The following is a 24,811-nucleotide window of genomic DNA, read 5'->3' on the forward strand; positions in this document are numbered from 1 at the left end:
AACTTAGTGAATGATGTAAAACTGAACTCAAGAAACCTTTGCCTGCACAGATTGCCAAAATGCCAAAACCCAAGACTTGTATATGCATATATAAATTTGGCTACAATAGACATGATTTTATCTCATGTCCTATTAAACTACTTTATCTGAGGGTCTTAACTCATCCATAAGTGCAACTGATAGTTCTTTGAAACCCAAACCTTTGCCAAAAGTTTCAAGTACATTTAATTTCGAGAATCAATTTATTCAATTATATTACTAAATGAAACTTTTCTGACCATGATATATACTAGGCAACAACATATATAATAGCAACCACTTTAAAATTAACAACCTTTTCCCTGTTAACAGCTAACTCCTTCCAAATCAATCTTTTAAAGGACGACCAACATTTAGCTCTAAGCAATTTTCTTGTTCGTCAAAGTGTTGCTCTCCCATGGATGATTAGTGTTGGTTTTGCCAAGATTTTCGCTAGAACTAGTTGAACCACTCCATGATGATTGGTTTGAGTTGTCTCCACAATCATGTCCAACTGTTTCAGGAGGATAATAAACAGGCTTAGGAGGCATTTCAAGACTTTCAACTTTTTCTTCAAGCATCTCCACAACTCTCTTCATTGAAGGACGGTCATTTGGTTTCAATTGTATACACCAAAGGGCAACTACATACATTTTTTTCACCAAAATCTTATCCTCTTCTGAGGCATCTTCTATGTGAGTCTCTTTTTCATCTTTAATTTGATCATATATCCAAAAGGGAAAGTACTGTTGGCTTGAATGTTCAGCATGAGGATTTGAGTTCCTTCTTCTACTTCCCATTTCCATCAAAAGCATTCCAAAACTATACACATCGGCCTTATTGGATACTCCACCAATATTATTGTAGAATAGTTCTGGAGCCATGTAACCTAAAGTTCCTCTAGCCATAGTTAAAGCAACTGACGTATCCTTGACATGATATAACTTTGCAAGTCCAAAATCTGAAACCTTTGGAATGAAGTCATCATCTAGAAGAATATTATGAGGCTTAATATCAAAATGTAGAATTTGCACATCACAGCCTTGATGAAGATAAGCAATCCCACGAGCTATGCCAAGAGATATTTCATATGTTTTCTCATAACTTAAAGGGACACTTTCCTCTTTGGAGAAGATGTATTTATCCAATGAACCATTTGGCATGTAGTCATAAACTAGAGCACGCTTTTGTCCTTCAGCACAATATCCAATGAGATGTACCACATTCACATGATGTATTCTTCCAATGCTAGCCACTTCATTCATAAACTCTTGTCCATCAGTTTTCGCTTTGTTCAACATCTTTATTGCTACTTCTGATCCACTTCGAAGTTTTCCTTTGTATACAGATCCGAAACCTCCTTCACCCAATTTAACTTTGTAACCTCTGCTCATTTTCTTAATTTCTCTGTATCCGTACCTAATAGGATTTAGATTGTTGTGTAGCAAAAAAGTTTCAATGTTTTCATACATTGAGTAATGCTTACGTCGCCACCTATGGATAAATAGTGCAAGCAAAATTGCCACTCCAAATAGAAATCTTGCAGCCACAAATATTGAAATAGGGCCTAATGAAATAAAATCTTCTTCCCATCTCCAATACTTAGGTGAACGTGTTATTGCGTGGATTAGTCCTGTGAAGATAAATTTCATTGAATGTTTAAGGAAATAATCCAAGTTTGGTCTAATAAGTAAGTTTATTTAAATATGAAATCAGTTGACAAGCCATTACCCATTATGAAGAGTTCAACATAGCCTGCAAAATAGCAATATAATAGCATCAAAAGAAAAGAACACTCAATATTCAAAGGATATATACTTTGGATACAGTATAGAAAAACATAAGTTTTTCTTTTTCCACAAACGTCTATTTCTAGCGTCATGCAATGCATCCAAATAACTTTTTGGTTTCTGATTTGTCTAGTGTTTGGGGGATGGAGTTCATGGTCCTTTCACAAAATCCTTTTCAAACAAATATATCTTGGTTAATGTTGAAATGAATTTGGAAATATCCTGAATGTATAATGGCAATATAGTGTGCCTTATGGCTGGGGAATTATTAGCTTTGTTTTTAGGATTGTAAGTTTTTTGTGGGAGCTGGGGAATAGGATCTGTATAAACCATTTCATGCAGAATTGTTGGAGTTTTGAAGAATTTTTCTGAGTTGGATCATAGCCTTGCTGGTTTTGTTTGTTTGGGAGGTTTCTGGCCTCTTTTGTGTAAAAGGTTTGAGCATCCCTCAAATGCTCCCTTTTATTTAGTTAATTTTTTTCTGAAAAAAAAGATGATGCATTATGGCAATATAGGAATTCTCTGAAAACTCCCATTGAATATCCCTTCAAGGCTTTTGTTTAGAAAATCCTGTCAACCTTGTTGAGTTCAGTATAGAAAGATTTATTAACTTTGATGCACAACTTTCAGGTCATTAGCATGAACAGTACAGAAGATGTATACCTTACTAACTAATCAAAATGAAAATGATGAACTTTAAGTAGTCAATACAATAGTAATTGAAAGAACAAAGATATGGGAGAGAGCTCTTACCTGCTATATAGTATAGAATTGCAACTATATATAAGAGAATTTGATGTTGAATTCCTTGAACAGAAAAAGAAAACATTAGCTTATATTGTACTTGACAAAAGAGACAGAAAAATTGCAGGTAGAAGAATGTTTTCTCACCGCATTGGTTCTTTTCAAATTCTAGGCCTAAAACTTGGCAATAATCTTGTTGACATTCAATTTGATTAGTTGTTTGATTGACGAAGCATCCTACACCCTTTCCACATTGGTCTGTACAAATAACTGGTGTTACCCAATTCAACCAAAACCCATTATGCAGGCACTCATGGATATCAGCATAGGAAACTTTGTTGCAATGGCTATTGTTTGTAAAGGTAGCAGCCTTTAAATGGCAGCCTACCTTGATGTCCATCATTGTGAATTTAGCAGAAGAAGAAAGAACGGCATAGACATGGCCTCCAGAATCACAAAGTCTGCCATTCACTTCCACGTATCGAGGATCATCACTCACTCGATCACTACAGTTTAGAAACGCTACATACGGAGGCCAATAAGAAGGCCCATACATATACTCATTCCAGAAAGTTAGTGGAGCAATGTCAGTGAAGTTCGATGTAGAGATGAAATAGCGAGGAATGGAGCAAGCAATGTCCTCCTCAACACCTGCATCAGTCAATTGGATGCTGTATGTTTGGTAGCTGATATTGTGAACATGGTATTTCCCTGAAAACAAAGTGAAGACTGTCACATTCTTTACGCAATCTAATTCGAACCCTGGGAGCCCGCAACCAGGTGGGTCGTCTTTGAGTCGGAAAGGATAACTTATGTTGCCAATTTTGCCACAGGAAGAAGGAGCACAGATTGGACGATCCTTGGCAGCGTGAATTTGCCGGAATAGTACAATAATGATAGCCACACGGGCAAGCAGTGATTGTGCAGAGCAGCAGAAAGAAGATAAGACCACCATTGTTTACCTCTGGTCGTATAAGTGGACAAGATCATAGTTATATAATTCACCAAAATCAACTTACAACGCAGGACCACTTGTTTAAATTTTGATTCAAAACAATTAATGTTGGTTCATGTTCAACTACTAAATAGTAACCAAGCAAGTATCATAAACTTTCAAAGTCGTTCAACGTGTGCAGACTTTTACACTATGCACCACACAAACAAAAACGATCTGAATGTTAAGAAACGAGTGTTAATTCAATTCCCATCTTTTCTAGGAAACAACAAGCTTCATAACAAGTGATGTCCCATTTTCTCTATTTTATCTTTTGTATCTTTTCTTAGCTTTATTTTTTTTTATTATTATCTCATTATTCTCTGTAATTATGAATCAGTCTCTTTTTATTATCTTGTTCTTCCATGGACCCCATTCAATCCAAGAGGAGAAGGATGCATGTCATTGTTGGAAATTCTGTTTTTTAACTGCAAGTGATATTTTATTATTCTGTTTTAATTCTGTTTTAATTGTTTATTTAATATTTCTAGGTAACTGCTCATTAAATTAGTTAAGAGTTTGTTACTGTAAGTATTATAAATGTAATTGTCAGCAAAGATAATAAAATATCTTCCTCTGAAATATTCTAAAAACCAACAATTGGTATCAGAGCTATCTTCTTGAGGGATCCGTGAGGTTAATAGAGTGCATCAATGGAAGGAGGTTTCAATTTTTCAGCAATGACACCACCTGTCTTTGATGGAGACAATTATCAAATGTGGGCTGTTCGTATGGAGACCTACCTAGAAGCATTGGATTTATGGGAAGCTGTAGAAGAGGAAATTCAGTCCCTTCCAGAAAACCCTACCGTGGCACAAATAAAATCACAGAAGGAACAAAAGATGAAAAGATCAAAGGCAAAAGCATGTTTATTTGCAGCTGTATCTCCTATGGTATTCACAAGGATAATGTCCTTGAAGTCAGCAAAAGAAATCTGGGATTACCTTAAAGCCGAATATGAAGGTGATGAGAGGATTCGTGGAATGCAAGTGCTGAATCTAATCAGGGAGTTTGAACTGCAGAGAATGGAGGAGTCAGAAACTGTAAAAGAGTATTCTGACAGACTTCTAAGCATTGCCAACAAAGTGAGATTGCTTGGATCTGTGTTAAAAGATTAAAGAATTGTGGAGAAACAAAGGTAGCCAGATCAAGCAGAACCAGCAAGGAAATGAAGAAGTTGTTGCACACAATAACAACAAAAGGAGAAATTACCCTCCTTGTAAGCATTGCAACAAATTAGGTCATCCACCGTTTAAGTGTTGGAGAAGACCTGATGCTAAGTGCAACAAGTGCAATCAACTTGGGCATGAAGCAGTCATTTGTAGAAACCAAAGTGAGCAACAAGATGTGAACCAAAGTGAGCAAAAAGACGTAGATGCTCAATTTGCAAATGAGGAGGAGGATGTACTTTTCGTTGCAACTGGTCTCTCCAACAATATTTCAAGTGCATCGTGGCTAATTGATAGTGGATGCACAAATCACATGACTTATGAAAAAAAACTTTTCAAGGAGTTGAAGCCTTCAAAAATTTCAAAGGTCAAGATAGGCCATGGGGGTCACATTTCAGTAAAAGGAATAGGAACCATTGTTGTAGCAACACATTCAGGTACTAAAACTATTACTGATGTGTTATATGTACCTAACATAGACCAAAATTTATTGAGTGTTGGTCAGTTGCTGCAAAAAGGCTTCAAGGTGTTTTTTGAAGATAACCATTGTTTGATCAAGGATGCTACCGGACAAGATTTGTTCAAGGTACAAATGAGAGACAAAAGTTTCTCATTAGATCTATTTCAGGAGGAGTCGTCTGATCAAGGACTTCTCAAGATGCAAAAATCTGAAATGGAAGATGATCCACCAATTAAAGGCAATCGATTACTCTCTGATATATATCATAGATGTAACGTTGCAATATGTGAACCTGTGGATCACAAAGAACCTTTTGATCACAAAGAAGTTATCAATAATCCAAAGGCGGAAAAGACAATGGAGGAAGAGGTGTATATGATTGTGAAGAACAAAACTCGGGAGCTTGTTGACATACCTCGAAATAGAAAGGTACATCAAATGGATGTCAAGTCAACATTCATAAATGGATTTCTTGAAGAGGAAATTTCTGTTGAGCAACCTAAAGGTTTAATTGTGAAAGGAAAAGAAGACAAAGGTTATTTTATCAGCTTAGGCTTTGATAACAGTCTTTTAGAATCTGCATCTTATGTCAAATCAAAAGATGTTGAATGGAGATTAAGCAAAGCGAGGATGAAAAAAAAATAAAAATTGCAAATTTGTTTACCAAGCCACTTCCCGCCAAAAAGTTTGAGTTCTCAAGATAGAAGATTGGAATTTGCAGTTCAAAAAATCAAGGAGGAGTGTTGGAAATTCTGTTTTTTAACTGCAAGTGATATTTTATTATTCTGTTTTAATTGTTTATTTAATATTTCTAGGTAACTGCTCATTAAATTAGTTAAGAGTTTGTTACTGTAAGTATTATAAATGTAATTGTCAGCAAAGATAATAAAATATCTTCCTCTGAAATATTCTAAAAACCAACAATTTTCTACTCACAAGTCTTGGAAAATATAAGAAAGGTTATGAGCTTGACTATATCATAACCACTCATTCATTCATGCCAATTCATTATTGACAGTGTCGTGGAAAGACTCACACCTATTGGTTGTTGACGAGCCATCATGGAAAAAATGTTCACCAACCTTAACTAAATCCCATCATTCAATACTTAGCTTATTACTATTATTTCCGTTGCACTCCATTATCAGTTTCATTAATCCACTTCATTCCCTATTCTTACCATGGCAGTGAAAAACAATCAATTTTGTCAAAGTTAACACGCACACTCTATTTTCTGAAAAAAATACTCTTTTTCTATTTTTTTTCTATATCTTTTCATTGTGCATCTTACAATTAAGAGACAACCTATTTATAGGATTAGCAAGCTCTTCTAATACAGAAAATAATAAAACTTTATTATGACCTTAAAACCCCACTAACAACATAATAAAATCTTATGATGGTCATAAAACCCCACTATAATAACTATTGGTCTTTCATCTATCGAAACTCTCATTCTTTTATTTCCCACTAACTTCTAAATTTAAACCCACAAAATAGCATTTAAAGTTTATTTAACAAAACTCCCCCATAAACTTAAATGTTTCTACCATCCATCATGTCAATCATCTTCTTGTATTTGTCAAAAAGTACTTTCGGTAGCGGTTTTGTGAAGATATCTGCAACATGATCCTGACTTGCCACATGCACCAATTCCACACTTCCTTTCTTCACATGATCATGGATAAAGTGAAAACGAATGTCAATGTGTTTGCTTCTTTCATGGTTCACTGAGTTCTTTGCCAACTCAATTTTTTATTTGTTGTCAACTTGTATCACAGTTGCACCTAGTTGCTTTAGCTCCATCTTGCTCACAAGTTTCTAAGCCATAGCGCATGACATACACACTAAGATGTTGTCACATATTCAGCTTCACACGTCGATAGTGTAACGATTGGTTGCTTCTTTCAAAGCCAAGAAAATGTTGTGTTGCCCATAAAGAATACATATCCCAATGTACTTTTTCAATCGTCTATGTCTCCGCACCAATCGTTTTTATAGTATCTAACCAACTTGTAATCTTCTGCTTTCGAGTAGAATAACTCGAGTGATACAATACCTTGGATGTACCATAGGACTCGCTTCAATGCCTTCCAATGTGAGTAAACCGAATCATCCTTGAACTGACTTATAATGCCGAAACTTATTGAATGATCCAACCTTGTGCATGTGAGACAGTGAAGGCTTCGTACCAAACTCTGGTATCTACTCACATCGAGACGTTCTTCTCCATTGAACTTTGAGAGTTTTGCACCTGGTTCCCTTGGTATTGATACTGGGTTGCAATTTTCCATCTTGTACTTTTTCAAAATCTCTTTTGCATATGCCTTCTATGATACAAAATTAGCCATATCTTCTTGTCTAACCTCCAAACCAAGGAAAAACTTCATGAATCCCAAATTTTTCATCTCAAATTCTCATGTCATTATGCTCTTGAACTCTTCTATCATCTCATCATTGTTACCCATAAAAATGGACATCATCGACATAAAGAGCAACAAATATCATGTTACCTCCACTCTTATTTGTGTAAAGGGCATGATCATAAGGACATTGCCTAAACCCATTCTCCTTGAAATATGTATCGATATGAGTATTCCATACCCGCAGTGCTTACTTCAAACCATAAAGTGCCTTCTTCAATTTTAGCACCTTCTTCTTTTCTTCGATTTTCATCTACCCAGGTGGTTGCTTGATGTAGACTTTTTCTTCAAGAACACCATTCAAGAATGCCGACTTGACATCCATTTGAAATATCAGCCATTTAAATTGATCCGCTTGGGAAATGAGCAATTGAATTATCTCCATTCTTACAACGAAAGCAAGCACCTCATCATAGTCGATTCCCTCCTTTTGTTTGCATCCCTTCGATACGAGTTGCGTCATGCACTGCTCTATCTCGCCTTGAGCATTAATCTTTTTCTTGAATACCTATTTCACAGCAATGGGCTGACTTCCTTCTGGAAATTTTGTTAGCTCCCATGTGTTGTTGTGGTCAATCTCTTTAATCTCCTCATCCATGGTAGTTTGCCACTTCCCGTCTTCCACTGCCTCTTCAAAGTTGATATTTTCAGCATTTACCAAAAGACATACAAGGTGTACTTCATTTTTCGAATCATATAAATCTTGCAAACTTTGCATATTTGGTTGTCGTGGTTCATCTTTATCATCAGTAGTTTCAAAACACTTTTGTATACTTGTTGGTGCAACGATTGATGATTCTCCAACTTCAATGATAGCCTCCAAAGAATAGTTCCAATCTCACTCCCTTGCTTCATTTATTTGCACATCACAACTCACCATCACCTTCTTGCTTATCGGGTCAAGTAGCTTGTACCCTTTTGTCTTCTCATCATATCCAATAAAAATATACCTTTTGCTTTTTTCTTCGAGCTTCGTTCTTCATTCATCTGGTACGTGAGCATAAGCCACACTACCAAACACTTTGAGATGAGAAATTGTCGGCTTTTGTCCACTCTGATGCCTCTTGTGGTGTTTGATTAAATTTTATATAGACAGTTTTATAATGTAGTTTTTATTTTGAATTATCAATCTGATTATTATATATATAAAATGTATTAAATTAATCTATATGTCTAATTGTGGTTTGTTGGATATATGTTAACCATTAATCTTTTTATATATTTTAATGTAATTTTTATATACACTGTCCATTGTTTAGTTGGTCTCTAATTTTGATTCTTAGTATTCTTAATTTGTTTTCTTTAATTATAGGAATCAAATTAAAAAATGTACTACATTTATAAAAACCAGAGTAATAAGATAACTAATAAAGATAAAGATTAAACCATTAATAACATGAAAGCTGTTGCTTTCTGCACCTGACTTTATCTTGTCAAGGCTATGTGCCAAGAAGCTGGTTGGACCTTAGAAAATGGGGTATTTCTTCCCGCACCTCTATGTTTTTCTTCTTGCCCCCTACATTCTTTGCAATACCAAAATTATTCTTGATTTTTGGAGGATTTTAGAATAAGGGTTTCGGAAGCAAAATGTGTTTACGGAATAAAGGTTCCATAAGCAAAGTGTGTTTTTAGAATAGAAAATTCGGAAGGCAAAAATTCATTATGGAACATCTTTTTGGGAACATATTTTTTTGATTTTCAGAATGGTAAATTTGGAATTCATAAAATGTATTCCGGAAAAAAATAATCTGAAAGTCATTTTTAAAAGGGATAAAATAGTTTTTTCCTAGAATGATGGGGTGCAGAAAGTCATTTGTTAGAGTGCAGGGAGAAACACCCTAGAAAATGATGCGAATGAAGAAGAGACAAAAAAAAGTCTTTTGTTAAGTGTTGGACCCAAGCTACAGCAGAGGAAGAAATGAAACATGGTGTGCACACTAAGAAAACAAATTCAATGATGATATGGTTAATTTGTTATTATAAATATTGCATTGTAATAAAGGGGTATGGATGAACAATATTTCGATTATTATCATATTTCCAATGAAGAAGGATTAGCAATTGATGTGATCCATTAAGATAGAGAGGTTGTTCCATGCTTTCATATGAAATGCAACTCTATAGGCAAGGAATTATGTTTTACTTGTGATGACAAGTTTTGTCCCTCTCACAAACGTCCCAATAAACAATACTTGTTAATGCAGCTAGAAGAGAATGAAGAATCTATTGAACCACACACTGACCCTCTTGATGAACCTGAAATATTTTGTTGCCCTGTTTCTGTCTGAACCAAATCTATCTTACAATGCCTTAAAAGGGAGCTTCTGCTTCAACGTTAAGCGTTTTCAAGGTTCTGTGAATGGTATGCCAAGCACAGATCTTCTATTGGATAGTTTGATGCCCTGCCACTTTTTTCAATGTTTGATGCATGTTGTGCTTAGACATTTGTTGAGAAAAATGTCCTGTTTTTTTTAATGATATTTTGGTATGTAGTCCAACATAGTTATCTCATTTGCAACATTTGGAATCAGTTTTACAATTATTGCAACAACATAAGTTGAGTGCAATACTGTCCAAATGCACCTTTGTGATACAACAGATGGAATACTTAGGTCATACAATTTTTGAACATGGTGTGGCTATGGACAAGGTGCAAGCTGTGCTAGTTTGGCTTACACCATTTAGTATATTTTATAACAGTTATTCATCTAAAACGATTGAGGTATTATCACAGGTAACTAAAGGATGTGCTTCTATAGCTTTTCCTTTAAACAAATTTAGTTTCTCTTGGCATGATGTTTCTGCCTCAACATTTGCAAATATGAAAGCTGCCATCACTAAGGCCCTTGTACTAGCTCTTCCAGAGTTTTCTAAGCCTTCTGTCTTAGAGACCGCTGCATGGAGCATTGAAATAGGTGCAGTTTTGAGCCAAAATATGCATCATATTACCTTTCTCCTCTAAGAACTTACTTCTAGAATGCAGCAAAAATTCATTTATTCTAGGGAATTTTATGAAGTTATTGCCAAAAATAGTTTTTGATATCATATTAAAAACTGAGTTTAAAAACTCATCCTTCGAAAATTAACTTATAAAGTTAGGATTATATTCACTTATATCGTGTAAATTGGCCTTATCTTTACTTGGTGTGAGATTTTCAACACATAACTTGACCTCAACCTATCCCTCATTCGATTTCATTGTTACATGCTGCCCAAATGGCCGATACAGTTTCAAAAGCTATTAGGGAATCCTTTCTTCAAAATCAACCTTCTTATTAGTTCATTCTTCGATCCTCTTTTCATAACCTTCTGAGCACTTTTGACCTGCATGTATTTTTTCTGCCTTAGAGTAAGATAAAGCTGTGAAAATAACTTTCAAGCAAAGAGAGTAATGGTTAATTAAAACTCTTAATTAATTCAAAATCTATATCTTTGTTTAGCTAACTGTGTAAGACAAAATTATTAATGAATTTTGTATAAAATAAGCATAAATCATGTATATATTTGGGTTTTGAACATGGTTGGACTGAGCTCTTCTATTCAATAAGGACAACAAAATTTTGAATATGTAGTTTTCCATTTGAAATGAAGAGGAAGTTAACCAATTAATGTAACTTTATTTGCATATTATGAAATGAGTTGCATTACATGGAAAGAGTTGCAGGTATGTTATATTATATTTTACAGCAAAATCAATTTCTCTCTGTCAATACTATATGGTTGCTTTCAAATATTAATGTTAGATTATTTGGATTTAATTATTTGTTAGTTTGTGGCTGAAACTGACAATTATTGTTGGCATCAAAAACAAATTATGCTCAGCAATCTTAAAATAAAGCAATCATTCATAAAAATACCTCATTACCACTCATTTCATCAGAATTTGCCACTATCTGCACTTCAGAACCATCTTTAAGCAACCATGCATGAAATTCCTCATTATTATAATATACAGCTACCTGCTTCATGCTTTAATATACTATTAGATAGCTGCATCACACTTTGTTATCATCTAATTATTCATGTCATGAGAGTTACAGTTATTTATATTTTACTGCAACATCAAATTCTTTTTGTCCTTTACAATGCTATTTTCAAATATATACATGCAAGGTTAATTTCGGTTTATTTATTCATTAGTTAGCCACCGTAATTGACCATTATTACTGGCTCACTAGCCTTCAAAGGCATCATTTAAAAAAAAAAAGGTTGTTACTATTATTTCCATTGCACTGCACGCAATCAAAGGCCTAAGCTTCACACCAAATTACTCACTTTCATTCATCCACTCCCTTTCCTCTTCTTACCATGGCACTAGAAATGGTTACCGGTGCTCTTGTTTCTACATTCGTCGAGAGGACTATTGACACTTTGGCTTCCCGTCTTGTCCACATATTCGGTGCAAGAAAACACAAAAAGAAGCAACTCAGCGACTTGAAGATGAAGCTCCTAGCCATTGATGTTGTGGCTTTTGATGCAGAGCAAAAGCAGTTCACTGATCCACGTGTTAGAGATTGGCTTCTCAGGGCAAAAGATGTTGTGTTTGATGCAGAAGATCTCTTGGAGGAAATAGATTATGAACTCTCCAAAAGTCGCCAAGTGGAAGCTGAGTCTCAGAGTGCTACTAACAAGGTGTGGAATTCCCTCAAATCTTCTTTTGTCACTTTCTTTGAAAATGAAATTGAATCCAACATGCAACAAGTCATTGAGGACCTAGAACATCTTGCTACCCAAAGCGATTTTCTAGGTTTGAAAAAGGCTAGTGGTGTTGGGGTTGGATCAGGATCGAGCAGTAGATTAACATATACATCTTTGCCAAATGAAAGTGTTATTTATGGCAGAGATGATCACAAAGAATTTGTCCTTAACTGGCTCACCTCTGACACTCAGAACAACCTATCTATACTTTCTATTGTGGGCATGGGTGGGTTGGGTAAGACCTCACTTGCCCAACATGTATTCAATGACCCAAAGATTGAAGGTAAATTTGATATTAAAGCTTGGGTCAGTGTTCCACAAGAATTTGATGTTCTCAATGTATCTAGAGCAATTCTGGACACAATTACCAGCTCAACTGATCATAGTATACAACAGGAAGTGGTTCAGAGAAGACTGGAAGAAAAATTGACGGGGAAGAAATTTCTTCTCATTTTGGATGACGTTTGGAACGAAAGACAATCTAAATGGGAGGATGTGCAGAAACCCTTACTTTTTGGAGGCCAAGAAAGTAGGATTCTTGTCACTACACGTAGTGAGAAGGTTGCTGTTACCATGAGATCAGAAAAACACCTTTTGAAGGTATTAAGCAAAGATTATTGCTGGGACTTGTTCGCAAAACATGCATTTCAAATTTCTAATCCTCAACCAGATCCTGACTTCTTGGAGATTGGTAAGAAGATAGTTGAAAAATGTAATGGGCTTCCTCTAGCCTTAAAAACAATGGGAAGTCTATTACACAGTAAAACATCCGTTTGGGAATGGGAAAGCATTATGAAAAGTGAGATATGGGATTTTTCAGAAAATGAAAGTGATATACTCCCTGCTTTAAGATTGAGTTATCTCCACCTTCCTTCTCATCTGAAGAAATGTTTTGCTTTTTGTGCCTTATTTCCCAAAGGTTATAGGTTTGACAAGGAGTGTTTAATTCAACTGTGGTTGGCTGAAAATTTTCTAGAAAGTCCACTACAAAAAAGGATTCCTAAAGAAGTTGGAGAACAATATTTCAATGATTTGTTATCTTGGTCTTTCTTTCAAGAATCCGGAAAAGAAGAGGAAAAGCATTTTATCATACATGACCTTCTAAATGATTTGGCAAAATTCGTTTGTGAGGACATCTGCATCAGGTTAGGAGTTGATGAACCAAAAGGTATACCCAAGACAAGCCATCATTTTTCATTTCCTACCAGTGGTGTTGTACATTTTGATGGGTTCGGAAGTTTGATTGATACTCAAAAGTTGTATACATTTATGCGAACTGACATGAGAATGTATAATCCTTTTTGTTTCCCTTGGTATTGTAAGATGTCGATAGATGACTTGTTCTCCAAATTTAAGTTCATACGCTTCTTGTCTCTGTCTCATTGTCGTAACCTTAGAGAGGTGCCTAAATCTGTAGGAAATCTTAAGCATCTCCGTTCATTAGATATCTCTTTTACTAAAATAGAAAAATTACCTGACTCCTTAAGTTTACTCTACAAGTTGCAAATACTGAAGCTGAACTATTGTCCAAGATTGAAGGAGCTTCCCTCATATTTGCATCAACTGGACAATCTGCGATACCTTGAATTTATAAATACTAAAGTCAAAATTGTGCCAGCACATTTGGGAAAGCTCAAGAATCTCCAAGTATTGATGAGTTCGTTTTATGTTGAGAAAAATAAGGAATTCAGTATTCAGAAATTAGGACAACTCAATCTTCATGGAAGTCTAGCAATTCATGAGCTGCAGAATATTGAGAATCCCTCTTATGCATCAGAAGCAGATTTGAAGAACAAACCAGACCTTGTGGAGCTACAGTTAGAATGGAATATTATGGACAGCTCCTCTGTTGATTCAACCAAAGCTGGGGATGTAATTGAGAATCTACAACCTTCAAAATACTTGAAGAAGTTATCAGTAAGGAACTTTGTTGGTAAACAACTTCCAAATTGGGTACTCGATAATTCGTTACTGAATCTGGTGTCCTTATCCTTTATGAATTGTACATGTTGCCAACATTTTCCTCCGCTTGGTCTTTTGCCATTTCTGAAGAAGCTGGAGATTTCAGGGTTTGATGAGATAGTGAGTATTGATGCTGATTTTCATGGGAACAACTCTTGTTCATTTAAATCCCTTGAAACATTAGAGTTCTCCAATATGAGTCAATGGGAAAAGTGGGAATGCCAAGCTCTGACACGTGCTTTTCCATGTCTACGACAACTTTTCATAAGAAAATGCCCGAAGCTGAAAGGAGAGCTGCCAGAGCAAGTTGTTCCTTTGGAAAGACTACAAATTGAAGACTGTCAAGAACTTGAGGCTTCCGCTCCCAGGACTCTATATTTACTCCTAAGTGACTGTGGAAAGTTGCAGTTGGACTGTGCTTCACTGAGAAGTCTTACAATGGGTGGGCACAACATGCAAACATCATTGCTGGAAATTGTTGGGAAGTCCAACACTCTTGATCTGTTAGTGATATATTCACTTTTGGAGTCAGTAAGTGATGACTGTGTCTCTTGATGTACCTTTTCACTGGATTTCTTCCAAACACTCACGACCCTTCAACTCAGTGGCTTTGGTAATTTACAAATGATTTCACTGGGTCTCATCCATAATCAGCTGGAGCATCTTCGTATCAGTAGGTGCCATAAATTAGAATCATTGCCTGCAAACATGCATCTGCTGCTTCCATCTCTCTGGTATCTATCCATAGAAGACTGTCCAAGACTTGAGTTGTTCCCCAACAGAAGTTTGCCATCAAATCTAAAAGAGCTGAGAATCCGTAAGTGCTCTAGACTTGTGGGCTCACTAAAAGGAGCTTTCGGTGACATTTGTTCTTTGAAAAGGTTGAAGTTTGAAGAAGTGGATGCAGAATGTTTTCCTGACGAAGGTTTGCTTCCACTCTCTCTTACTGATCTATCCATCTATCATTGTCCGAATCTAGAGAAACTGGAGTACAAGGGTCTCTATCAACTCTCATCCCTTCAAACACTGACACTTTTTGACTGCCCTAACCTCCAACGCTTACCACAGGAGGGTCTTCCCAAATCAATTTTAAATCTTATAATAAACCAGTGTCCTTTGCTGAAACAGCGTTGCCAGAAAGAAGGAGGCGAAGACTGGGAAAAAATTGCTCACATTCGACACTTGTATATACCGAAGTAAATAATGTGGTTTATTATTGTTTTGAATGTGTATCAACTATTATAATGAAATATGCACAGAAATTTATATTTATACACATATATATATTTTTTTCTTTTTTATATAATGATGTATATGCTACAAATATAAATAATAGAAGGACTTAATGCATATCATTCTTCAATTTTGTACATGCATGTCTCAAAAGTTAGTATAATAGCAAGCTAGATCCATCTTACGTTGATATACTACAATAGAGCTGCTGCATCATTTTGCAATAATCTAATTACATATATGGAATGAGATGCAAAAACAAAGCAATGAAAAGAACAATATGGAATAAACACAATATTATATCATTTGGGTTTATTTATTAACTAGTTTGAAAAAATGATTATCTTGATTCAGCAGCATTAAAGAAGATCAAATGACTCAGAATATTAACCCTGCACTGAGCCATTGCCACTAGCTGCAATTTTCATTCATCTACTCTGCTCCCTTTCCGAATTCCTACCATGGCTGCAGAGTTGCTTGGTGCTGCTCTTCTCTCTTCTTTCCTTCAGGTTGCATTTCACAGGCTTGTCTGTGTCTAACTGTTCTAACCTTACAAAGGTCCCTGACTCAGTAGGCAATCTTAAGCATCTCCGCTCATTAGAAAGACTGCCCGAGTCAACATGTTCACTCTACAACTTGCAAATACTGAAGCTCAACAATTGTGCACTGTTCAAGGAACTGCTCTCAAATTTACACAAACTCACCAATTTGTGTCGCCTTGAATTTATGGATACTGAAGTGATAAAGGTGCCAAAACATTTGGAAAAATTGAAGAATCTTCAAGTGTTGATGAGTTCGTTTGATGTTGGAAGAAGTAAGGAATTCAGCATTCAACAACTAGGACAACGCGATATGCATGGAAAGCTATCAATTGGGGAGCTGCAGAATATTGAGAACCCCTCGGATGCAAAAGCAGTGGATTTGAAAAATAAAACACACCTTGTGGAGCTAAAGTTAGTCGAACTTGGTTTGGTGATCATTCATTATTGAATGTGACTTTTACATGAGTAGCTCTTGTTCCTTTCCATCCTTGGAGACATTGAAATTCTCCCGCATGAAAGGATGGGAGAAATGGGAATGTGAAACTATGAGATGTGCTTTTCCACATCTTCAACATCTTGCTATTCATTATTGTCCCAAGCTGAAAGACCACCTGCCAGTACAAATTCTTCATTTTGAGACACTATATATTCGACACTGCAAACAACTTTTGGGGCACCATGGAATGGTGAAAATGAATGGGAAATAGGTCTTTTCCTGATGAAGGTTTTCTTCCAATTTCTCTTACTTCTCTACGGATCTATGATTTTGTAAATAATCATTTGTGGAAGTCTCAAAGGGTTTTCATGTGCTACACTCATCTTGGAATTTAATGTGGACAAAATATCTCACTGTTTAATTTTGTTTCTAAAATTGCATGAGAATTGATTTTCAAGAAAAGAAAATGTTCTTTGTATGCTACAAACAGAGCTTAAATATAGCCAAAGTGGTTTTACCTTGTACATTTTTACTTCCGATTGAAGTATGCATATATGTTTGAGTAATATGAAATTAATTTTATTGCATTGTAGGAGACTATCGTTGACAAGAATATGGCATCATTTATTCCAAGAATAGGAGACAAAAAATTCTTAAAACTAGTTTGACTCCAAAGTTTTAAGTAGTTTCCATTCTTGATTTTCGCTTGAGTCTGGAACTGTAGTTGACCAAAATCTTGTGTGCATTTAATTATGTAACTCTTTATTTTCAAGATATTAGAGTTATATAAAATGAATAAATATTAAATGCTGGTTCATCAGCCAAAGAAAGGCCACTGACTTTATTTGAAGGTCTTAAGTAATCCATAAGTGCAACTAATAGTTCTATGAAACCCAAAGCTTTGCCAAAAGTTTCAAGTACATTTAATTTGGAGAATCAATTTATTCAAATATATATTATTAAATGAAACTTTCCTGACCATGATGTATGCTAGGCAACAACAAATATAACAGCAACCACTTTAAAATTAAAAACCTTTTCCCTGTTAACAGCTAACTCCTTCTAAATCAATCTTTTTAAGGACGACCAATTTAGCTCTAAGCAATGTTCTTTATCGTCAAGCGTTGCTCTCCCATGGATGATTAGAGTTGGTTTTGCCAAGATTTTTGCTAGAACTAGTTGAACCACTCCATGATGATTGGTTTGAGTTGTCTCCACAATCATGTCCAACTGTTTCAGGGGGATAATAAACAGGCTTAGGAGGCATTTCAAGACTTTCAACTTTTTCTTCAAGCATCTCCACAACTCTCTTCATTGAAGGACGGTCATTTGGTTTTAATTGTATACACCAAAGGGAAACTACATACATTTTTTTCACCATAATCTTATCCTCTTCTGAGGCATCTTCTATGTGAGTCTCTTTTTCATCTTTAATTTGATCATATATCCAAAAGGGGAAGTACTGTTGGCTTGAATGTTCTGCATGAGGATTTGAGTTCCTTCTCCTACTTCCCATTTCCATCAAAAGCATTCCAAAACTATACACATCGGCCTTATTGAATACTCCACCAACATTATTGTAGAATAATTCTGGAGCCATGTAACCTAAAGTTCCTCTAGCCATAGTCAAAGCAACAGACTTATCTTCGACAGGATATAGCTTTGCAAGTCCAAAATCTGAAACCTTTGGAATGAAGTCATCATCTAGAAGAATATTATGAGGCTTAATATCAAAATGTAGAATTTGCACATCACAGCCTTGATGAAGATAAGCAATTCCACGAGCTATGCCAAGAGATATTTCATATGTTTTCTCATAACTTAAAGGGATACTTTCCTCTTTGGAGAATATGTATTTATCTAATGAACCATTTGGCATGTACTCATAAACTAGAGCACGCTTTTGTCCTTCAGCACAATATCCAATGAGATGTACCACATTCACATGATGTATTCTTCCAATGCTAGCCACTTCATTCATAAAATCTTGTCCATCAGCTTTCGATTTTTTCAACATCTTTATTGCTACTTCTGACCCACTTCGAAGTTTTCCTTTGTATACAGATCCGTAACCTCCTTCCCCCAATTTAACTTTGTAACCTCTGCTCATTTTCTTAATTTCTCTGTATCCGTACCTAATAGGATTTAGATTGTTGTGTAGCAAAAAAGTTTCAATGTTTTCATACATTGAGTAATGCCTACGTCGCCACCTATGGATAAATAGTGCAAGCAAAAGTGGCACTCCAAATAGAAATCTTGAAGCCACAAATATTAGAATAGGGGCTAATGAAATGATATTTCCTTCCCATCCCGAATAGTTAGGTGAACGTGTTATTGTGGACATTAGTCCTGTGAAGATAAATTTCATTGAATGTGTAAGGAAATAAACCAAGTTTGGTCTAATAAGTAAGTTTATTCAAATATGAAATCAGTTGACAAGCCATTACCCATTATGCAGTATTTAGCATAGCCTGCAAAATAGCAATATAATAGCATCAAAAGAAAAGAACACTCAATATTCAAAGGATATATACTTTGGATACAGTATAGAAAAACATAAGTGTTTCTTTTTCCACCAAACATCTATTTCTAAGTATTCTATGTATTTCTAGCGTCATGCAATGCATCCAAATAACTTTTTTTGTTTCTGATTTGTCTAGTGTTTGGGGGATGGAGTTCATGGTCCTTTCACAAAATCCTTTTCAAACAAATATATAATGTGGAAATGAATTTGGAAATATCCTGAATGTAAAATGGCAATATAGTGTGCCTTATGGCTGGGGAATTATTAGCTTTGTTTTTAGGATTGTAAGTTTTTTGTGGGAGCTGGGGAATAGGATCTGTATAAACCATTTCATGCAGAATTGTTGGAGTTTTGATGAATTTTTCTGAGTTGGTTCATAGCCTTGCTGGTTTTGTTTGTTTGGGAGGCTTCTTGTCTCTTTTGTGTAAAAGGGTTTGAGCATCCCTCAAATGCTCCCTTTTATTTAATTAAAGTTTTGCTGAAAAAAAAAAATTGATGCATTATGTCAATATAGGAATTCACTGAAAACTCCCACTGAATATCCCTTCAAGGCTTTTGTTTAGAAAATCCTGTCAACTACTTGTTGAGTTCAGTATAGAAAGGTTTGGGTTTCAAAATTTATTAACTTTGATGCACAACTTTCAGGTTATTAAAACAAATAGTACAGAAGATGTATAGCCTACTAATTAATCAAAATGAAAATGATGAACTTTAAGTAGTGAATACAGTAGTAATTGAAAGAACAAATGGGAGAGAGCTCTTACTTGCTATATAGTATAGAATTGCAACTATATATAAGAGAATTTGATCATGATTTCCTTGAAACAGAAAAAGAAAACATTAGCTTATATTGTACTTGACAAAAGAGACAGAAAAATTGCAGGTAGAAGAATGTTTTCTCACCGCAATGGATCTTTTCAAAGTCTTGGCCTAAAACTTGGCAATAGTAATCTTGTTGACATTCAATTTGATTAGTTGTTTGATTGACGAAGCATCCTACACCCTTTCCACATTGGTCTGTACAAAGAACTGGTACCCAATACAACGAAAACCCATTATGCAGGCACTCATGGATATCAGCATAGGAAACTTTGTTGCAATGGCTATTGTTTGTAAAGGTAGCAGCCTTTAAATGGCACCCAACCTTGATGTCCATCACTGTGAATTGACCAGAAGAAGCAAGAACAGCATAGACATGGCCTCCAGAATCACAAAGCCTGCCATTCACTTCCACGTATCGAGGATCATCACTCACTCGATCACTACAGTTTAGAAACGCTACATACGGAGGCCAATAAGAAGGCCCATACATATACTCATTCCAGAAAGTTAGTGGAGCAATGTCAGTGAAGTTCGATGTAGAGATGAAATAGCGAGGAATGGAGCAAGCAATGTCCTCCTCAACACCTGCATCAGTCAATTGGATGCTGTATGTTTGGTAGCTGATATTGTGAACATGGTATTTCCCTGAAAACAAAGTGAAGACTGTCACATTCTTTACGCAATCTAATTCGAACCCTGGGAGCCCGCAACCAGGTGGGTCGTCTTTGAGTCGGAAAGGATAACTTATGTTGCCAATTTTGCCACAGGAAGAAGGAGCACAGATTGGACGATCCTTGGCAGCGTGAATTTGCCGGAATAGTACAATAATGATAGCCACACGGGCAAGCAGTGATTGTGCAGAGCAGCAGAAAGAAGATAAGACCACCATTGTTTACCTCTGGTCGTATAAGTGGACAAGATCATAGTTATATAATTCACCAAAATCAACTTACAACGCAGGACCACTTGTTTAAATTTTGATTCAAAACAATTAATGTTGGTTCATGTTCAACTACTAAATAGTAACCAAGCAAGTATCATAAACTTTCAAAGTCGTTCATCGTGTGCAGACTTTTACACTATGCACCAGTGGTGCAGCACCACACATGATGTGACAACTATCACTCCCACATGGCACAATAACTTCAATCAAGGCAAAAAGGGTGACATGAACAATAACATATTCCTTATTTTCACTACTTTGGGATTAGTTACACAAACTAAACAATGTTGTTGTAATTTTCTAAAAATATACCAAATATGTTGCTAGATTTACCTTGTTATGGGGTTACTGAGGGTGAAACTTCCATGGATTAAAATCTAACATAGAAGAAAATACAACTATTTTCTCTATTGTATCTTTTCTATCTTTTCTTAGCTTTCGTTTTTATTATTATCTCAGTATTCTCTGTAATTATGAATCAGTCTCGTTTTATTATCTTGTTCTTCCATGGACCCCATTCAATCCAAGAGGATAAGGATGCAAGTGATTCATTTTGTACTCTTGTACGTAATAACTGACAAGTCTTGGAAAATATAAGAAAGGTTGTGAGCTTGACTATATCATAACCACTCATTCATTCATGCCAATTCAGTACAGCTTGTCAATGACAGAGCTGTGGAAAGATTCAACACCTATTGGTTGTTGACGAGCCTTCAAGGAATAAATGTTCACCAACCTTAATTCAAAACTTAGCTTATTACTATTATTTTCATTGCACTCCATTTCCTATTCTTATCATGGCAATATAAAAGCAATCAATTTGGTCAAAGTTAACACACTCTATTTTTTGAAAAAAAATATTCTTCTTCAATTTCTCTTTTGTACATCTTTTCATTTTGCAACTTACAATTGAGAGAGCAGTTTATTTATAGGATTAGCAAGCTCTTCTAAAACAGAAAATAATAAAACTTTATTATGGTCTTAAAACCCCACTAACAACATAATAAAACCTTATTATGGCCATAAAACCCCACTAATAACTATTGGCCTTTCATCTATCGAAACTCTCATTCTTTTATTTTCCACTAACTTCTAAATTTAAATCCACAAAATAGTATTTAAAGTTTATTCAACAAAACTCTCCCATAAACTTAAATGTTTCTACCATCCATCATTCAAATCATCTTCTTGTATTTGTCAAAAAAGTACTTTCAGTAGCACACTACAACAATTATTACATTAGGCAAAAGCATAAGACCGTGGTTTAAAGCATTAAAACCGTGGCCTAAAGTTTATGCAACAGTTTTTTAACCATGGTCTAGGTGAGTGTGGTCGTTTGTAATAGGTCACAGTTTTTATAAAGACAACAATTTTAAAACTGTTGCCTAAAATCTTGATAACAACCACAATTTTCAAAGCGTTGCTTAAAGTATTGAAAAAAACAACAATACATTTCTTTAATTTTAGAAGAATTACTCATACAAAAGTTCAAGATAGAAAGAATATATATTGAAGGATAATGTGTATTGAAATAGAAGTGAATCAACAAGAAATCTCACATATGTCAATAGATGTGTTCAAACTACATAATCAAAAAAATTGTCTTAAAGTATAATGATAACGATTAAGTCTTCAAAATTAAAACTACAAACTTAGTGAAAAAACATAATGTATTGTTTCTTTACTACATATCAATAAGTTCATTCTTCTTGAAGATTGTCTTCATAGTCTTCATTGCCTTCAAGTTGCAAAAAATACATAAATATATGCTAATTAAATCTAATTCAAACAAAATAAATATTGTAACTACCAAAATATAATTGTATAAATAATCAATAACATGTCTTAATAAATAAAAATATTTAAGGATACTTAAATCCTTATTTATTAAAAAGCTACATGAAGTATTTCACAAAATTCCTATATAAAACTCCAATAAAAATCAATATAATTGAAAGAAACAAATACTCAAAACTAGATACACCAAATTCATAACTTTGTACTAGACATAAAAATCATTGTAATTTGGTGCAACAATATGTATATCTGACCTATTCCCCACTACCAACACTGTGCATGCAAAGCCATCATCATGACTATACATTATCAGTGAAGAATAAATTAAATTGAAGGGAACACTTTAGGAGTGTGACAAACCTTATAAAATAAATAGACCCAACAAAACTATTGGTGGTGTACCTAGCTAAAATACCAATTGTTGTATTACATTCAAAAACCAGAACACCCAATCAACATAACAAAAAATAAAGCTAAAAAAACAGTATAGGCTTACTTGCTTCTTTTACAATTAAAACAAAGCATAGAATATCCCAGCTTTGGTTACCACTTGTGAAATCTCAAAATTGCTGCAATAAATTGGAAATAAATTTTTTCTTAATCATTGTCAGGTCTGAAAGGAAGGTTCGTTTGTGTGTAAAACTGTTAGATTTTTTTCGTGGGTGAATACTCATCTGTTTGACCTGAAATTTGTTGCGTTTTGTTTGGAAGTCAGAGGAGATTCTTATGTGGAATTTCAAGAAAAAACTATTTTGAGAGAAATTTTCAGAATATTTTGCGCAAACCAAGGCTATCATCTACCAAAAGTTGGGAAATTTCGCCCTACTTTCTGCAATTTTTATTGTGCGTCCGTATTGCGCTGAAAAAATTCACACAAGTACTTTCATATGTTGTTTGGACCCATGTAAGGAGGCACGTCCATACACGAATCGCAAAAATAAGGTACGGGGAAGAAGACCCAATACATTTTGTTTTCGGAAAACCAGTTTTGTTTACTCTCGGTTTGGGACTTACTATGCCTTACTCCTTTAATGTTTTGGTCTTAATTTTTTACCAACCGTTTGACACTATGTCTATTGAGTTTTTGGCTGAGATTTGAGCGCCAGATTCGTCCCACAAGATTGACAATAAATTTTTTCTTGATCACTGCCAGAGCTGAAAGGAAGGTTCGTTTGTGTATGAAATTGCTAGATTATTTTCATGGGTCAATACTCATCCGTTTGACCTGAAATTTATCACGTTTTGTCCCGAATTCAATGGAGATTCTTACGTGCAGTTTCAGAAAAAAAACTATTTCGGAAGAATTTTTCAAAAATTTTCGTGCAAACCAAGGCTATCCTTTACTAAAACTTGTGAAATTTCGCACTACTTTCTGCAATTTTTATTTGGTGTCCGTATTGCGCTGAAAAAAATCCACACAAGTACTTTCATATGTTATTTGCACTCAAGTAAGGAGACACGTCCATAAATGAATCACAAAAAGGAGATACGGGGAAGAAAAGCCAGAACGTTTTGTTTCGGAAAACCAGTTTTGTTCACTCTCGGTCTAGAACTTACTACGCCTTACACCTTTGGTGTTTTGGTCTGAAACTTTTACCAACATTTCGTCACTGTGTCTATTGAGTTTGTCCTGACATTTGAGCCCCAGATTCGTCCCAGAAGATTGACAATAAATTTGTTCTTAATCACTTCCAGGGCTGAAAAGAAGGTTCGTTTGTGTGTGAAACTGTTAGATTTTTTTCGTGGGTCAATACTCATTCGTTTGACCTGAAATTTGTCGCGTTTTGTTTCGAATTCAGTGGAGATTCTTATGTGTAGTCTCAGGAAAAAACTATTTCGAGAGAACTTTTCAGAATTTTTTGCGAATACCAAGGCTATCCTGTATTAAAAATTGTGAAATTTCACCCTACTTTCTAGAATTTTTATTTTGCGTCCGTATTGCGCTGAAAAATTTCACACAAGTACTTTCATATGCTGTTTGCATCCAGGTAAGAGGCACGTCCATAAAAGAATCACAAAAAGGAGATACGGGGATGAAAAGCCAGGACGTTTTGTTTTCAGAAAACCAGTTTTGTTCACTCTCGGTCTTGAACTTATAACGCCTTACTCCTTGAGTGTTTTGGTCTGAATTTTTTGCCAACCGTTCGTCACTGTGTCTATTGAGTTTTGGTTGAGATTTCAACCCCAGATTCATCCCACAAGATTGGCAATAAATTTTTTCTTGATCACTACCAGGGCTAAAAGGAAGGTTCATTT

General features: G+C 35.1%; 3 protein-coding genes and 1 pseudogene across 4 annotated transcripts; 2 read left to right on the forward strand and 2 right to left on the reverse strand.

Annotated features, from left to right (window-relative positions):
* Positions 1-51: 51 nt before the first annotated feature.
* LOC137827997 (LEAF RUST 10 DISEASE-RESISTANCE LOCUS RECEPTOR-LIKE PROTEIN KINASE-like 2.1) lies at positions 52-3,609 on the reverse strand. 2 transcript variants are annotated; one of them, XM_068634393.1, is made up of 4 exons: positions 2,700-3,608; positions 2,562-2,615; positions 1,750-1,773; positions 52-1,651 (listed from the first exon to the last, which is right to left on the reverse strand). In XM_068634393.1, exons 1-4 carry the CDS (start codon positions 3,505-3,507, stop codon positions 399-401), a joined length of 2,139 nt encoding a protein of 712 aa, XP_068490494.1. In that variant the 5' UTR covers positions 3,508-3,608; the 3' UTR covers positions 52-398. The 2 variants fall into 2 exon arrangements, with proteins under 2 accessions (XP_068490494.1, XP_068490490.1); XM_068634389.1 differs by having other exon boundaries at positions 2,562-3,609.
* A 617-nt stretch (positions 3,610-4,226) lies between these two features.
* LOC137809627 (uncharacterized) lies at positions 4,227-5,820 on the forward strand. The gene is made up of 2 exons (XM_068610735.1): positions 4,227-4,589; positions 4,660-5,820. The coding sequence occupies exons 1-2, from the start codon at positions 4,227-4,229 to the stop codon at positions 5,818-5,820; spliced, it is 1,524 nt and encodes a 507-aa protein (XP_068466836.1).
* Positions 5,821-11,820: 6,000 nt separating this feature from the next.
* LOC137809636 (putative disease resistance RPP13-like protein 1) lies at positions 11,821-16,740 on the forward strand (annotated as a pseudogene).
* Positions 16,741-17,409: 669 nt separating this feature from the next.
* Positions 17,410-20,820, reverse strand: LOC137832903 (LEAF RUST 10 DISEASE-RESISTANCE LOCUS RECEPTOR-LIKE PROTEIN KINASE-like 2.1). Its single transcript, XM_068641335.1, has 4 exons — positions 19,897-20,820; positions 19,758-19,811; positions 18,917-18,940; positions 17,410-18,818 (listed from the first exon to the last, which is right to left on the reverse strand). The coding sequence occupies exons 1-4, from the start codon at positions 20,702-20,704 to the stop codon at positions 17,587-17,589; spliced, it is 2,118 nt and encodes a 705-aa protein (XP_068497436.1). The 5' UTR covers positions 20,705-20,820; the 3' UTR covers positions 17,410-17,586.
* Between the last annotated feature and the right edge of the window lie 3,991 nt (positions 20,821-24,811).

The sequence above is a fragment of the Phaseolus vulgaris genome, chromosome 11, assembly GCF_000499845.2.
Source record: "Phaseolus vulgaris cultivar G19833 chromosome 11, P. vulgaris v2.0, whole genome shotgun sequence".
NCBI classification, from domain to species: domain Eukaryota; kingdom Viridiplantae; phylum Streptophyta; class Magnoliopsida; order Fabales; family Fabaceae; genus Phaseolus; species Phaseolus vulgaris.